At 35.7% G+C, this 18,256-nt stretch overlaps 1 protein-coding gene across 24 annotated transcripts in view; it reads right to left on the bottom strand.

Moving 5' to 3' along the window:
* The window catches only part of AFDN (afadin, adherens junction formation factor), a 124,741-nt gene that overhangs the window by 19,067 nt on the left and 87,418 nt on the right, over nt 1-18,256 (bottom strand). For 23 of the 24 annotated variants that reach the window (XR_008448975.1, XM_054061418.1, XM_054061396.1 and 20 more), the window contains 6 exons: nt 4,477-4,542; nt 4,247-4,320; nt 3,616-3,734; nt 2,419-2,613; nt 2,076-2,167; nt 1,443-1,631 (listed from right to left, as the gene is read on the bottom strand). Coding sequence is in view for 23 of the 24 variants with exons in the window: in XM_054061418.1 (XP_053917393.1) it covers nt 1,443-1,631; nt 2,076-2,167; nt 2,419-2,613; nt 3,616-3,734; nt 4,247-4,320; nt 4,477-4,542 (735 nt within the window). In the remaining variant the exon portion in view is untranslated. The remainder of the gene's footprint in view (nt 1-1,442; nt 1,632-2,075; nt 2,168-2,418; nt 2,614-3,615; nt 3,735-4,246; nt 4,321-4,476; nt 4,543-18,256) is intronic. The other variant, XM_054061399.1, reaches the window with a different exon arrangement.

The following is an 18,256-nucleotide window of genomic DNA, read 5'->3' as shown; positions in this document are numbered from 1 at the left end:
TATTGTAGAGCAGAGGAAAATTGTGTATGCTTTCAATGATGGTAGGGAGCTAAAGCTTCTAGTCATTTGCTTTATGCAAATGCTTTTCTGCCCTGCATTCAGCCTTAAAAACATAGCTCAAATTCTGCGTTTATCAACAACTTTAACAGATGGGGTTCATCTCATCAGTTTTAACCCCTTCAGCTAAGCTACTCACTTGAGCTTGTCTTAAGCAGGGTAGAGACGCATGTCCAGGCAGCAATTCATCCCATTAAGATAAATAGGTAGGAACTACTCTCTGGAGATATTAGCCTCCCCCTGCCCCACCATCTACAGAGAGAGCCTAGATGTTGACTATGCAGCTGAGGTGGAATGAAATTACAAAACATGAAGGAGTTAATCAAGGAAATTCAGCAAAATCTTCCCATAACTATTTGCCACTATTATTTAACTTAATTCTCCTTCAAAATTAGCATAATGCTTTGGGTATAACATCTATTTTCCTAACAGCTGGCATAATTAGGATTTGCTAGCTATAACACTCAATTTAAAAAATAAAATTACACTAAGCTTTTATCAAATTGACTTTTCACTGAATTCACTTGACAATATAAGTATGGGTAATCGATAATCAATCTCTACTTTCTTTCTGTGATGCAATCTCAAGATAATTTAGATGATACTGCTTTTCCAAAATTAAAACACACTGAGTAAGGCTCTGCTTTTACACAAACAAAGAAATAGCAAAAAAAAAAAAAAAAAGCTTTCTGTTTATATTTAAGTCTCTGGTGGATTAGAGCAAAAGCTGATCCAGTCACTATATTTCATAGATCTAGATTTAATTTCCTGCATGGATTCGTCCTCAATTACAAAGAGTGGAAAAACCTTATTTTTTAAAATCATAAAGGTAAGAGGGCATAAATTCATTTCAGGTCAAGAATCATCTACACTTGAATAACAGGGAAGTATCAATGCAAGCAGGAAAATAAGTAACTTTATTATTTGGTTTAACTGTGAGAAGGAATGTTTTTCACTGAAGACTTTGGATTTGTCTCAGAACATAGTTTTATTTCATTTTTAATACTTCACTCTGTCACTTAAACAATGCCCCTGGCAGGCAAAGAGATTTTTTCCATGTAAAAGTTCTTGGAAGAGTGAAAGATTTAGTTTGCTTTTCAGTAAACCACAAAACATTTTACAAGACAAGCCCTACTACTGCCTTCATACCATCACCTCTAATGCGGGATTAGAGCATCCCAGATAAGTCTGCAGAACTTGATAATATAAATTCTTCAGAGGGAAGAGGTAGGGAATTATAGTTGACTGTTCTACAAAAATATCTCTGGCAGTCTGATAGTAGAAAGTGAGCAGTTGCTTTCTGGTTTGTTTTTTTTGGTTGTTGTTATTGGCAGGGTGCGTGTGTATGTGTTTCCCTCTTATACTGAAAGAAATTACTTTCTCACCTGCATTGTAGCATTGATCGAATGATTACTTTCTGCCTGGACCTGTGGTTTCTCTTCATAATTTGGCCACTGACCCTGAGCTGGACCCATTCGATCCTGTGACTTTGAAGCTGGGAATGTGAAATATTCTCTAGTATAGGTCTGTGTTGGGATAGGATAAGCTTCAGGTCGTGGGGGCAAAGTCTGTTCCTGAAAATGGCAGAAAGAACATAAGGTAGGATTTTCTAATCACACAGATCTGTAGAGAATATTATTCTAAACATGCATTTTTTCCAAATGTTCTCATTTGGCTCATAAAAGCATTATTTTTCCCAAAGAAGAGATACAAGAGGTTGTCTAGTATCAAATATAAATTGTGCTTATGAATCATTTTTTTATGGCCCGAAAACAAGTATGCCGTATCTGCACAAACCTAAGAAACCACAAGGACAACTTCTTTAACAAAATTTAATAAAATCACTCAAAGCTGTCTCAGTCTTCCATTAGCTCTAATAAGCTAACCCCCCCATTCAGTCACTAACATCTGCATTATGTTCAAATAGTTAAGCAAGACACTGCTTTGACTCAAGCACACTGACGCTATACATAGCTAAGGAAAGTTTAATAGCCAGCATTTTGCTTGCCACTTCTGACCTCTGTACAAAGATTTCCAGTAGAGACTGAGGTTATTTTGGTGGTAGTTCCAGTTGCATAAGCATTTTTCCCCCCGGGGCTTGGAGGCTGATCTGTTGGAAAGTTAAAGGAAGCATTTACATAATTGTTAATAATAATTTACACAACTTAATAAAATAATAGTGTCCACAAAGTAACTATGATTCTTCCTTTGAAGAGGTCTAATGAGGCTTGCTCCAAATGTTATTAATACATCGGCACTTCAGACTTAATTTTTAAAAACTATCATATCCTTTTCAATTCAACAGCCCCTAAAGACAGTGGAGGAGGCACCTACTGCTAAAAGAAGTATAATCTTTCTTACTTGCTACATTGGGACTGGAGCGATGATCGGCTCTGTTCTTCATCAATCTGTCATCCCCTGGCAGCTTCTTTGGTTCACTGTACTCCGTCCACGGCAGTTGAGGACTCTCAGGTGACCCATTTTGAGTGGAGTTGTTATACAGCTCAAAACCTTCACTCTTTGGTCGCGGTTTACCTGAGCCACGGCGGTCAGAAACTGTAACAGTTGGATATGCATTTTCCCCCTATCACTTATATTCTCTACTGTCTAGCATATTCTTTTTCAAACCAGAGCTACCTTGCATTTATAATTAAAGATGATTTCCAGGTAAAGCAAATGCTAAACTTTAAAACCTTTTCTTCCTCAGACACACTCCCACTCTTCTATCAACTCTATAGGATTCCTTTGATTTGTGGTATTCAAAACAGCTTTTGAAAAGGTACCACAGTATCTGGAAAAGCCAAATGTGCTTTGCTGAAAAATCTCTAGCTGACTCTCGGAGGCATATGGCATCTGGGATGGTGTTATAAACTGCGATAATAAGGATTTATTCTTTTAACCCATTCTTTTCTATACGGCAGTACTACCCTATATGTAGAAATGTCCTCCTTTACAAAATTATTTCCTTCACTACATTTTTTTTGCATAAAACTTAAAATTAAGTATATCTTTTGGAGTTAGTTCACTAAAATAGGATGACAAAACATAACACTGGAGAAACATCCAGGAACTCCTTACGATCAGACACAGAAGCGGAAGAAAATACGTTTCAATATTTCCAGTTTGAAAAAAAATATCTTCTAGTTTGAGAAAAACTATAAACAGAAATTAGTTTTTATTTATTTCCTTCTTAGTAATTACATTGTACTCCCTGGTTACATAGAAGTCATATTCCAAGAGCAGGAGAAGCTTTTATGATAGGGATAAAAAAGTCACTTAACACCTTTTGTATTTATTATATTCTACTTCTTAAAATAAAAATTACTTTAAACCAAAACTGTGTTTTAAATGTGTAATTTAATAATTAGACTATCATAATTTCAAATAATATTTAAAAACATGCACTTTAGATAAGAAAGGAAATGCTTTTCTGTGCCATTGTTTCTTTTCTGATTTAATAATTGGGTAATATTTGGAAACCTAGTGTCAACTATTATATTTTCTGTGTTCTAAGACTTATAAAGCTGTTATTAACATAAATAATATTAGCATTTTTACCTCTTTGCATCATTGGGGATGGCTGATTAAGCAGGGTTGCCAGCCCATGGTAAATTGCTCCTTGTTTTGCTACTTCTAGTGTTACCACAGAACCTGTCCTGGTCATAAGTTCTGCTGCCCTGCAATAAAAGCCAAAGCAAATAACCAAAATAAAATAAGACGCTGTATTACTTGGTTCTCCTTATTATCAGTTTGTACATCATGATTTCTCATGTTTATTCCAGTAATCTTTTGTTTGAGAAAACACTATTTCTGATTAATACTTAAAACCAATTTAAAGAGAATTAGGAGATGATGACTAGAAGAGACACTTATTAAACATACAACACCCACAGGCAAGTACTATTTCCAGTTTCTGCAGTTAAAGGTCAGAAGCCAAAATATTTTAAAAAGGTAGCTAAATAAACTTTGCTGAAAACGAAAGCCAAAATATGTAATACTATTTCTTCTAAACAGGTACCCATTTTTATACACAAACTGCCACATGAACAGTTGAAATTTCTAGTAAGGTTATTCAAAGGTAGTTATAAAAATCCACTACAAAGCCTAATATGTAAAAAAAGAGTTTTTCAGTGAAGTATTACTCTAGTATTTTCTTCATGTACAGATATCCAAGGAAAGAATTTCCTACCTCTCCTGGGACAGACCCACCAGACTTCGACCATCCACACTGAGCAGCTGATCCCCTGCAGCCAGACGACCATCCTAATTACATATTCAAGAGAGAAGCAAAGTCATACCAATGCTAACATGGTCTAAATGAAAACAATTATTCACTCATAGTAGTAAAAAAAGGATTTAAAAGCCTTTCCAAAGGATCTTTCCACTTTTGAACTTGTGATATTTAAGAGTATTACTAACCACATCTGCAGCACCTCCTTTCACAACAGACTTCACATATATTCCAAGTTTGTCTTGACCAGCACCCTAGAAAGAAAGAGGCATTACTTTATTACATCTACACTTAAGCATCCCACAAGTGTCAATCAGAATTTTACATGGCTGGGTAAACTTCTAAGTTCTCGTTACTTTTATATATTCCTAAATTGGAAAAAAATGATTACACAGAAATTCATTTAAAGTCAAAAGAAAATTTTAATACTAGGCCTATAGACCCTACAAGCACTATTAGAAGCAAAGAATATTTGGTCTTAATGCAAGTTTGAATACAAAAGAAAATACATTAACTAAAACTTACACTTTGGAAGTTTTTTCTAATCTCCTTCTAATAAGGAATACTTATTTGCACTTTTACATTCATGTTATTGTTTTTTATATCTCTATGTATTACGTTCCAAAAGACTCCCGTTTCCCCTGCTAATACCCAAATGAAACAAGATAAATTGCAGATTACAAGAAAAAGGAATTGAAATGCTTTTCACGTTCATTAGGACTGTAAAGAAGCTAGCATAAAGGAACAAACAGTGCCCCCAGTTTTACAATAAACAAGTAAAGTAGACATTATAATTAATAAGTCTTTTAGAGTTGACAGAGCCAACACTGAAGTCTACTGCAAATTCATGCAATGTTTTACAGAAAACATCTGCCTCAAAGTACGCCGCTTAAATTTTAAAAGGACTGTTAATAGTGAACTTCTTGCTAGACAACCAATAGCTTTAAGACATGAGAACATGAGCATCTATTCAAGCCATGCTGTTGCATCACCCGCATGCTCCACTTTACAAGACACCATACAAATCGCTCTAAATGTTAGTATCAAACCTCTCAATTATCACTTATGATGCAAGGCAATCACTTGTAATTGCATTATCTATTACAGCAAAATGTGCCATTTTACTCTGCAAGTCGCTTGGAAGAAGAGTGCCAAGTAAGTTTTCAACAGAGCACTGTTCTTAACGTAATGTTGTTTTCTAAGATAACTCCTCAAGTCGCTTTGATATTGAACCTGCAACTTCCTGCTCTGTTTTTTCCCCAGCTTTTCCAGCTCTACTTTTGGCAGCAAAAGCATTCATTGCTCCCATAATTATAATAAAGTAAAATAAAAATTAAAGTGCAGGTTATTCAAAAGCTAGTGTTCTACAGTCTTCTAAGCAAGTAAAGGACCTATTTTAATTCATTCAACCTAGAGTTAATCCCAAATGTTTATTCAAAAGTCATAGAAAAAGAATTACTCCCAGTCCCATGATTCTGGATTAACATTCCACATGTACAAATTTTTCAAAATGATTGCTTAAGTCATATATAAAGAAAAAAAAGAAAAAAGTGCAAGAAGTAAGTAAGGACGCTTTCTTTATCTGGAAAGAATATAAAAGGTAATTAAAAAAAGGTTTAGCTACTCTTTTATTTGTCTTTTAAAAGGCTTTATAGAAACATCAAGCTAACCAAAGAATATTTTAAACTTTATACCAGAAATATCAGTTAAAGTTGTGGAGAAACGCAAGTCAGAAGACAGTTAGATAAATATAATGAAAAATGAAAACATGCTTTGCAAATCTTTTTTCCCCCTATGGCAAAGGACGATCTGGTTGACAGAACACCTAGACTTCTAGGACACACGTGGCAAGATCTCTTACTGGGAGCTCAAGACTTGAAGGTGACACGGCATAAGAAGAAACTTGACCTTGTGTATTAATAACTGATTCAAAAATGGAAAAGAAGTTATTTGTCCTCACAAGGAATGGAAGTTATCAGAGAAGCCCTAAAGGAATAGGCTATTCACCATGCTCCCAAGTGTTCTAGAAAAAGGGCAAACAATTTAACTGAAATTGTAATACATAAAATTTATCAGGTAAGTCAAAACCAAGGGTTGGAGAAGGATCACACGATACTGAATACTGGAGCAATGATGGGGAGAAAATGCATTTCACTGGTCCAAATATGCAGCAATGCTCCAACCTTGTAAGGGACCAGTCCCCATCAGGGCACTGTGGGTAGGACCAGTTACCATCTCCATGCTGTTGGGAACTGAAAATTAAATGTTTGGGTTTATATACTCTGAGGCCACCTGGGATTACTGCTGCTTTTATTCAGTCCTAACTTAAAAGATGCTAGCAAGAAACTCATCTCCCTTGGGTCCAGTAAGTCAGGCAAAGATTTGCCTAATACAGTCAAATATCAGGTAAAATCAGCAAGCCTCCGGAAAAACACTGACACTTAAACCAGTGCATATATTAATCAAACAATTTTGGGATAATTTCTTTAGTACTCCTCAATTACATACACGCCACCTTTCATATGCTTGATTATGATTGTTAGCGCACACTGAATGAAGCTAAATCTTCTGTTTAAAGCCTCATGGTATATGCACTTGTTTGCAGACAGTGATAAGAAACAATTGCAATTGCACACATATCCATATAGTTTCTAAACTGGCTTTAACTCCTTCAGAAAGATCTTTTCAGTCACCGTTTTCAGAGCCATCTTCAGGTATCAGCTCAAATAGCTGGAAGCCAACATTAAAACTATTAGAAAAGAACAAACAAAACAGAAACCAGCATGGTCGCTAAATATCTAAAAGGTTCACGTTTGGAAAGTATTTTATAATTCTGATTACTCTGAGGCTTAGAGGATAACAAGGATGATCAGAAAACATGGAATAGCTTCCTTGAGACAGCTAACCAGATATGGACTTCTCATCTTAGTAATAACCAAAGAAGTGAAGGTCTAAGGGATTATGACTGGCATGGACTGGATTATTCACCATCCCTCTAATCAGCCAACAGACAAAGCTTTGTTATTCATGCTATCAGTGAGCATGTTTTAAAATAAGTAAAACCAAAACAAAAACAAAACTAAAACCCATCACAAATCCACCACAAATGAGCATTCCCCATGGGATTTCACAATTAAATTGGGTAACTGCCAGGAACAAGAATGCTGTCAATGCCAAAGTGTAAGCATGTACAAAAATGATCACCGATTCATGGTAAGCCCCTCAAGGGCTTTCAGAAAAGAATGATACAGATATAATACACTTTGAAAGAAATTCTTAAGTTGCAGAAAGCTAGAAACTAGGAGGGATCATCTTACAGTTGTTTTACGTTCTTTGGCTAAATATTTCACAGCTGGAGGATACCAGATCAAATGGATTTTTTCTCTGAGTACAACTGAGTAGAAGCCTTACAGTAATTCTTCATTATGATTTGAAGGAGCTGACATTCTACTCCTTGTTCCTTCTTATTAATATTAGCTTTTATGAAGCCTATAAAGTTTGTCTATCCCTTTCTAGTGCTTTTAAGAAAAGTTACAATCAGATGTGTCAGCTCCAAGTCATCCCACTCAATACAAAACTAATGCATTTTGAAAGTATAAAAAAAAAAATCTAAGTTTTCATTCAGAGTACATAAAATAATATTTATCAGCTACCACTTCTTCTCACATATTAGCAGGACAAATTAGTTCCTTCTCTAATTCACGTGCCATTTAATAGGATTCTAGCAACATGCCTGTACACGTTCTAACACATTCCCTTACACTTGGGAAGACCTCTCACTAAGCATCCTGAAAGGTAACTCCCCATCTTCCTTCAATGTTTACCCTAAACTCTATAGTCATTCAAATTCAAATTATTAATTTCTATTAAAAGAGACTTAATTTGGTTTTGGTTCCACCTTCCAGGAGACTGCATTAGAAGGAAATGTACAGTTATTAAGAACACAAAGAGGATGTTAATATATAGTCAGACATGCATACTGAACTCCAAAGCGAGTAAAATTCTCACACACACCACATGAATTTTTATCCTATCATTTATTGATATGACAACAAAACAGGTTTCTTTATAAACAGCTTGTTAATCTGCTTTTTTTCAGAAGGAATGTGAAAGTCAACATAACTAGAACTATTACCCCACAAACAAAACACAGCAATGACACTGGTGTATCAATAATACAGTAAACATTCTTTTCAGTTCATTTATTTTCTCCAATCTTGAATACTAAAAGCACATGTATCTGTAAAGTTGTTAGTCTGAACAGAAGAGCACAACTGTAGGGAAGTTAGAGGACTGTGGAAAGTAAGAACGTAGTAAGCATTAAAAGATGAGGTATTCCGCCAGGATGAACGTACTGAAACTTATAGCACATTTTCTCAAGTATAAAATGCCAAATACAAAAACCCCAATCATCTAAAGTTTTTTTTTTTTTAAAAAAAAGCAATAAATTCTAGAAGAGGAAAATAAACCCTACCCTCGTCTATAGTAGTAAACTTGCTAGTGCTGCCAATCTACCTGTTATATTTCTGCAGCTGAAACAACTTTTTCCCCACAATACTTGCAGAGAGTGAAGTGATAGTAGCCTTTTGAAGAACTATTTGGGAAAACCTGACCCTTGAGTAAAGGAAAATTTTCAAGTTGAACTGAAAAAAAAACCTAAACCTACTACTGCTGCTTCTTAATGCTTCCAAATTAGCAGTGACACTTTTTAGTCACAGCTTTCAACTGGAAAAACCACCTACAGAAAATGAGCACAATCATTACATCAAAAGCAATCAACGCAGGCTTCAGTTCATCTGGGTGACAATACTCCTGAAGTGAACTGCATGAGCATAACACTCTACTTTGAGGGCATCCTTTCTTTAGTTCTAAATGTTATGTATTGCAGAGAAGCATAGGGAAAAGGTTTTATAAGGAAGATACTAGCTATTCAGAATTAGACAAATAGTGAATTGTGGACCAAAAGAGAATTAGAAGATATTTAAAAATTCTGATACCTCAAGTACATTAGGACTAAACTTAAAAATGAGAAGCGTCTCCAATCTGTATTTTTGCAATACAGTCAAATAATCAGTATGAAAGAACAATCCTGTTAAAAACTGCATACAGCACAGAAAACCAAATTTGATGCCCAGCAGTGGAGCACTGTTTACGCATTTCAGTACTTCTTAAAATGACGTTATACTTGATTGATTACAATGACACTAGCAGTGAACTCAGAGTGACAGAAAGAAATCCATCTGCCTGCTCCCATGCTGTCTTGTGCTTTGACCTGCACAGGAATTAACTACTTTTTTTATGGCAGATCATACAATAGACCTGGCTGAAGACTAGGCTGAACTTTGGCCCAGCCTCTCTCTTTCCATATAAAAACTTTGTTTTCAACCATATCAGCTTCCTCAAATTGCTTACAGCATAGCATGACTGTTCATAGGGTAGATAGGAAGGGCCAGGATAAAGAAGGAGTGGCAACATTATTCTGGTTAGGCTGTTGTGCCACTTCTATTGGGTCACAGCAACTGTGTACCTGTGCCAAATGCACAATACATCAGGGGTTATGAAGATATAGAGCAAATATCAGGTAGGCTTATCATATTAGACCCCAAATAGGGTTTTTACTGCTAGAAACCCAAAAGTGCTCTTTAAGAAGGAGAACAAGAGCTGGGAATTATTCACCATTTAAGCATAAAAACAATTTACCCGTGTTTAGGCCACAGCTGTGGGTTTCCAGTAGGGAATTCTACTTTTTAACAAGCAAAACAAAAAAAACACCAATGAAGCTCGACCTAACAGAGAATGTTTCTGTTTAAGCATTGCTCATGCAATTCCCAAATGGGTTAAACCAGCATGATGTAAAATAATGAGTGTCTCTGCTGCAGGCTCAGACTCCAGTATTTGGTGAATGGTGTTATTTTTAACCCAATATTTAAACCATTTCAAATTCTAAGCTCTGTTACAGGTCACCTATTGACTTGTCAAGCAGCTCTGAGCAGTGTCTGCAGAGCGGAAGTATTCTAATAGAAACTGAGTTCCAAAAAAATCACAAAACTAGAAAAGCCACATAGATACAGATCCACACACCAGAAGCAAACTACGCAGGGGGGTGAAGTGATTGGGTGGGTAAGGAAGTTGTGAACCTTTCAAGTTTATCTTCATTCTAAACTTTTTGTAGTCTGCATGGCAAATGCACCCAAAGACACTTCTCAAATCTGCCAAGGACCACCTGTTGGCCACATAAACATAAAAAAATTCAAATCAACCTAACTTTAGCAAACAATAGAGATTAATAGCATATCAAGAACTGAACTTAATGCATCCTGTTAAAAAAAAACCCAACAAAACACCATTACTGATGTAATGACACAAAGGGATAAAAATGTTTCATTTTTTCTTCCAAGAAGCTTAATTACCCCTCTGAGTAAAAATGTCAACGATTCCTGAAAATTATCTTCTCCATGTTGGAGCTTATTCATCTTTAAGATGGATTTACACAGTCATCACACAGGGAAAAGTGACAAAAACAATTAAGTCCAGTTCTTAGAATGAAGCCACACATTCACATGAGATAAAATGCATCTGTATCAAGTTTTTCTTATCATCTTACACTTAAGTAATTTAATGCTTTCAAACAGCACAAGTTGAAAGATGTTAACATACTGCACTTGCAAGTTTTGCATGCACTTAAGTTTAGTCAGAGTAGGAGAATAATTAATCCTAAATTTGCTGTGACTTATAGAATTTCTACAGCAACCTGTAACAATAGGGAACATTCTCTCACATTTAGATGGAATTTTAATAGATCTAATCCTACTTGGGAGGTAAAGGTAAACACAGGAGGTAATTTCTGGATACAGAAGTCTGCTTAGAATGGTAACTGAGGGCTTTATCCTAAATCTCAATGAAGAAAAGAACAGATGGAAAAATGTTTAAAGGGATTAGACTACCTTGTAAAAAGTAAATGATCCATGAGTCTTTCTCATCGAGAGCAAGAATAAAAGGAGCTACAAGTCTAAGATCAGCAAAAAAAAATGAGGTATGAGGCATTATCAATAAATCCAGCAATTAAAACTCCCTAGATGCTCTCTTTTCCTTAGAACTGGCGTTATTGCATCTGTGAAGCCCATATACACTGTATAACAATATTTAAAGTGGGACAGAAGAAATATAGGTAAGCTTTCAGAAAAGAGGACTAGCTTTGTTTTCACTATATTATCCTAGCTTTTCGTCATATTACCCTAGCTCTTATCACAGAACAAAAACATGTTTAGAAAAGTCTTGGGAGATAAGAGTCTAAAATTACAATCCAAGGATATAAATAAAAGCAAGGAAATAAAACATAGAGTTTATAGTTAGGTTTATTACACATTTGGATGATGATGAGTATTGGGAGTTTTACATCAGTAATCTTCATAGGTTACGGGTTGTATAGCCCATGCAAACCTAACTCTTCATTTGAAAATAAATGAAAATTTTAAATTACTGAAGTTGTACTAATTAGGTCCTAGTTTAGTGTAAGCATTATTCAGCATGTTCTGTTATGATCTAATCTGTCTAATACGTATAAGAAAAACAAATTATAAGAGATGCTTATTTTTCTGGAGGGTTGTGGTTGAACTATCAAGAGACTTTTGCAAATAACTGAGCAGACCCTACCCAGGAACTGACACTGAATCTTCTGCACCTGAAGTCTACACATGCAATAAATATTGCAGTTCAACTCCCAAACACTATAAAATACATAAATATTCTATACGCAAATCCAAAATGCTGTAAAATGATCAGGAAAAAAGTTTATGTGCCTCCTCCAGTACCTAAGTGAGTATTTTAGAAAGTAAATCTGAAACTTCCTAATCAATTCTTTTCAAAGCAAAAAAACCTTGACCTGTTAGAAGAGACTAAAATTACAGACTATATTCCCAAACCATGAAGTAACACATATATTAACATATATATTAAAATAGCAGAGGATTTAACGAACAAGAAAGAAGTAGCTTATACCAATGCTGATATACTTAAAATACCAACAAAAGAACTTCATCTGAAAATACGGCCCCTTTCAAAAAAAAAACCTGTCTCAGAGATCAGAATTCAGACAGACAGCAGCCAAAAAACAAGGGTCAACATGAAAGTATATGCTGATGTATACGTTTTATATACACATACACATATATGTTCTTCTTTACTTATTCAGAAAAAGTATTTGTTAAGTACTTACACTTGGAAAATTAATAAGTAAGAAAACGTCTCTAAACTTTCATTTAAAAATGTCTTCTAAAGAAGAAATAGGACAACTGGAAAACTTAAGGTAGTATGCCAGGACATATCATCTAATATAAACAAATTTACTAAAGAATTTACAGAATAAACAATCAAATTAATTGAATAAATTACTTTCCTGAAGGGCCTGAAAGATAAGAAGAGTTCTGAAAATTCATTCAACTATGGCAATCCTATAATAGAAGTTAAAGAGCAAATTTTGGCACCTCTGGACAGCACAACTTAAAACATACTTTATCAACATTCTGGAAATACAAGAGTCATGGCACTGGCATTGGGGGGGCGCGGCAGACACGGGACCGCAAACAAAAACTGCCGAACACTGGAGTTCCTCATTAAAAGAGAATCTGGAAGGTGAAGAAAATACCCTCCCCCCTCAAGATTTACTAACTTTCTGGAAGAGAGGAAATTCTGTAAAGTCACACAGACTGCAACCTCAAGAAAAATCTGGAAATTTGCTGGGAGCAGGAGGATGGAAGGAAAACAAAGTTAATACAACAGAGTCAAGTCAATCACACATTTAATGTGACAAAAAAAAAATATAGCTAACTACAATATATGGAACACAAAGGCATATGAAGATTTCATACCTGTTGTCCAAATGGGTATTTGCCCCTTTTGAGTCTGGTACAATACTCTGCTTGACTACAAAAATTCTATCACAGTAAAGAAGTCAAAGGACCAAGTTAGATAATGCAATCTAACCTTGGCTTTTGAGAGCCTAACAAGAAACAAGTCATTTTCCATCACATCTGCTTATCATCTGGGCCATCTATCAAGTAAGACATCAGTGCACAGCAGTCCATACTTGTTTTCACAATTAGCATTATTTTGCAAACCCCTCCTTGTTCTAACAGGACTGGGCCCAAAATACTGTAGTTGCTTAAAAAATTATCTATGAGAACCATAGACATAAAAGAGGCAGCACTGAAAAAAATATTTACAGCTACCTCTACAGAGTAATCAGAACAAAAAAGAAAAGAACAAGATAACTACAGAGATCTGAAAAAAGAAGTACTCCTACATCAGAAGAATGTGAAATAAAGCATGTGCAAGACTACAGTAGCAATGAATTAATAAAAATGTCAAAATTAAAGAAGGTATTTAAGAAAAACAGACTTTACTGGTAGTGTTATGTTGCAAATGAGTTTCGTAAGACTTCCTTGTCTTATGAACAAACTGTTTAAATGTGTAACAAACACAGGAAACTTTGACTTACATACATTACATCAGTCATAAAATTGGAACATGCCATATACCACAACTCTACACAAAGCAGCAGTTTGACTAACAGGAACATCAGATAGAGCCTTCCTAATGGCAGCATCACAGCTAGCCCACAAACTGGTGACTCAGTCACCACAGAAGCATTAAAAGTAGTCCAAAGAAATCTTTCCCATTTGGTATTTGCCAGGACAAGCAGCTGTAATGGCATGGTGGAAACAACAGGCAGCTCCTTCCAGTGAGCGTCCACACACAGCTGGGTTTCCAGGTGAGCCACCCACGCCAGGCCACATGGGGACTTGCCACCAGCAGCGTGATGGGCTGGAGATTCTGAGACACCATGCAACTCTACCAGCACCCCAGTGTAAAGGTATGAGAGTGGGAATAAAGTTCTATCTGTCGATGAGGTGATAACCTCTCAACAGTTAAGCTATTCCCATCCTCAAACATCATGCCTTGCAACTAGCCTACGTGGATCACAAACTAGCTGTACCTTCTGCAAGTTTAGTAATATTCTGGCAGTTTCAGTAGATCTGTAGGATGACCTAGTTACTTCAATACCTATGATTAAAGTTAAAAATATGAAAACTATTACAAAAACACTTTTCCAGTTGTTAGGAATGACAGCAAAATTGCAGTATTAGGTAATTAAGAAAAAAATATGCAAGACATATCTGCAGGCACGGCACCTAACCAAACCGGTAATGCTCCAGTGAATTAACAGTAAAGTCTTGTCATTACTTGTTATAAACCATTATTTGCCCATACCTGCTTAGCTTTGCATACTTTGTTTATCACTTCAACACAACTGAAGCAATGAACAGCTTCCAATAAAGACTAGCAGAATTATGTTCGATTAAATTAAAAAACACACTTCAATGTCACAGGTATTAAAAACCATTTTTATTTAGGTAAAATGCACAAAAGCCGTCCTAATGACCTTTCAACACTGATTTGAAGATTTCTGTCTTAAATACATGAAAATTTAAATGGTTTCAAGTTTCACTTAACTAGCAATATGAAAAAGTAGTCCTGAAGTGAAAGCATCTTCCCTCTCCAATTATAGTTTGACTGAATCCACAAGAAAGTATCATATAGTTACCAAGCTTTTCAAAGTATTATTCCAATTTAAATGGCTCCAGATACCATGATTACATGTCAAAACATCCCATAAACCACTAAAAATTTCAAATAAATAATTTTCAAGACTTTCTTGGATTTTGCATAACTATGCAAACATTAAAAAATATATCATTGCAAGAATGTAGATATCATATATATCTATGTGACTACACATAAACAAATATATCTTGCTGAAACATTAGGACCTGGCATCTCTCATAACATTTCAAAGATGACACTGTCTCCACAAGTCGGCCTTTTTCATTAAGTTTCTGTTTATTTTACCTTTTTTATAAAAATTAAAACAGTTTAAAAGCAGAATTACCCCCTGCAACTAAATGTCTTTAATGAAACAGCTACATTTCTGTCCTATCAAGCCTGATACTAGCCATGAGGCCTGAAATCGTTTATCTGCCTACACTCAGAGTAGATTATACTGATTTTTATCAAAGCTGATAATTTCTCCGATTCCAGAATCTTAGGTTTACAGAGAAAACCTCTGTAAGTTTTTATAAACATCCTTAAAGGCAAGTTTATGCAACAGAATCAAGTCTCAGTTTGACCTCCCTGGCAAGTAACTAGTCTAGAAGTATTTAAATAACCCAAGATTCTAAGCATTTTAAAGAATACCAGTTTACTGATCTATGCAGTACAAATGTACTCTCTAGAAGGCAAAAGCAAAGGTTTCTGATCACCTAAGCACTCATTCCCCAGAGCTGCATGCATTTTGTAGGCTGTATCTGGATGGCTCCTATTTGCCTACTTTATGTACCCAACATATGCTTACGAATTGAACTACTTGCTGTCAGTCCAGAGGAATGAGAAAGACCAACTTTGTAGCTACTTGATGATTACGAAAAAATCCCACTTTGCAACAGGAAGTGAAGATCTCTGCTGCCTAAAGATGTAGAGACTTTGGAAATCTGTTGTTGAAGAATACTTCAGAACACACCCTATGTAATTTCCAAATATAAATGAGGTGAACCAGCCTACTGTATGTAGAACTGGCTGTTAGTTGTGGCTACAGCTGCTGTGTCACGTCATACCCTGACTCAAGACGAAAACTGACCCATGCTCCACATACGTAAGCTTCGGCTTTTCCCTCTCAAATTCTCCTCCATGTTGGGTGTGCGAGGAAATAAATATTGTTGGAGTTGGACAAACTATAGTCACAAGTGGACAAAACCAAAACAGGCAGTGGAGAGTCAAACTTTGTTGACAATCAATACTATTCACAGTCAAATAAATATACAGCATTTAACATCTGTGAACAATTCTGTTGTAGCTTTAAGTTACACTGGGCTGGAAAAAAGATTAAAAACAACAACCTTCCCATTCAGCGGGGAAAAATCTAGATTGCAAGCAGTGCAGTATCACAGGACTCTGAAGCATGTGACAGCTTGAAACTTCACATCCAGTATATCCAACAGCCCTATCTGCAAATAGCTTCAAAGGGAGCAAAGAGAAAGGACTAAAGAGTTTTGTTGTTCTCTTTTACAGCATAACAGCTACCTGTTACTTCTTTAGAGTCACAAAGAGCGCAAGTGAATATACCCTATGTCTTCCTAAAGCTTCTTCCAGGACGTAAATGACCAAAGAACCAAGCATGTTCTGCAATGGACTTCCTGAAATGGCATTAATAAAATATGCAGCAGTGTAGCCATGTGTGTACGTAGTCTTTTAAAATAAAATAAAAATATGGTAGTTAGAAATCTTAATAATGCAGTTAGTTAAACACGAAAAGCAGGCATGCTGACACAAACAGCCATGGTGTCTTCTGTGCTAGACAGAAGCATATAAATTTGTACCAATTTCGAGAGTGTGAGAGAAATTGAGTGTTGCTGATAGATATCTTCTTTGATGAAAACCACGGCAACTGAACAAACTAGCTAGAACAACTGGCCTAAAGTCTCACTCTGAGACTGGAATCAAGTATGCAACAGTTCATACCTAACTGTCCTTTAGTCTTGCTCTCATGGAACAGGAAAAATGGTCAATAAAAGGAAAATCCTTAATGGATGACATTGTAAAAGACTAAGTAAGTTTTATTCATTAGTCTTTCTTAACCTTTCTGAAAAGGAAGCTTCTTTTATTATTATAAATGCCGCAACTTAAGATTCAGATAACATTCTACAAATGCATAAAAGTATCCTTAATTTTTGACACAAGAAATTAGGTACATGAGCCTGTGTTCTTCCATTTCTTTTTTGTTTCAAAGGAAAAATATTTTGCTGAGCTCAAGGAAAATACATTGGCTGAACTCTATTTCTCCAAACAAGGGGTTAATTTTTTAATGTATGTTTCCTAGAAATACTTTATGAGCAGTGACACACTAAGGGATATTCAGAGTTAGGTACAATTTACAAGTACACTGTAGATCTGCGATGCTCTTTCCTGTTACGACAACTCTGAACTTACATCTCATCTTAATTAGGTCTGTAGAGAGGACTTTATGAGCAAGACATACCTGAGCAATCTGTTTTGGAAAAAAACCCACCATATCTCTGCACTTCTTCCATGAAATGACTCTTGGCTCTGTAGTTAAGGACAAATTACAACCAGGAAAAAACCCACCGCGCAATCTTCTACATAGTGCTGCTCTGCACTTTCATATGGATAGAACTTCACTCGCCATCAGCAGGTACACTATCAAGTATTACTAAGCACTTAAATTTCTACTCCAATCAAGAGTATTATTCATACACAAAAAAGTAAACACAGAATTTGTTAACTTCTGAAAGCCTTTTTCATTGATAGGAGTAAAAAGCTTAAAATTAAGATACTGTATTGACTGGTATCTAAATGGAGTCTTGGAAGTTCTAGAACGACAGAATTGAATGCAGTCTGGTAGAGCAATGCTAGCTAAAGCCTATGTGCACTTTTGTGGGCTTGCTAGCAATTGCCTGCATTCAGAACGTATTATTGCAAAGAGGAATGCACACATCAATTTTAAATCTCTCTCTGTTCCAGAGGGCATGGAATACCAAAGTCTGGGTGACCCATTTGCAATATAAATCCAAATACAAGCCAGTAAAAAAAGACGGGGAACACTACTTCAGCAGAGTTGCAGTCTCAGCTAGTGAGAAGAAAAATCACGCTGTGCTGGCATAAGCTTAAGTTTTTGCACTGCATATGAAAGCATTAGCAAAGTTTTATGGAACATCTACAAGGTACCAAAGTCTAACCAAAAATGCCACTGGAAGTTATGGATCAATAACAAACAAGCAATTACTAACACATTGCTACTTATTTGTTCATGATTAAGAGTAAGCTGGCAATTTATATACTATCTTACTCCTGTGGGACTGAGAAATCTGTGCTGGAAATTACAGTTAAATACTACAT

This window comes from Cuculus canorus, chromosome 3, assembly GCF_017976375.1.
Source record: "Cuculus canorus isolate bCucCan1 chromosome 3, bCucCan1.pri, whole genome shotgun sequence".
NCBI lineage: Eukaryota > Metazoa > Chordata > Aves > Cuculiformes > Cuculidae > Cuculus > Cuculus canorus.
The sequence above is the reverse complement of the archived record's forward strand: the minus strand, read 5'-3'. Positions and strand labels throughout refer to the sequence as shown.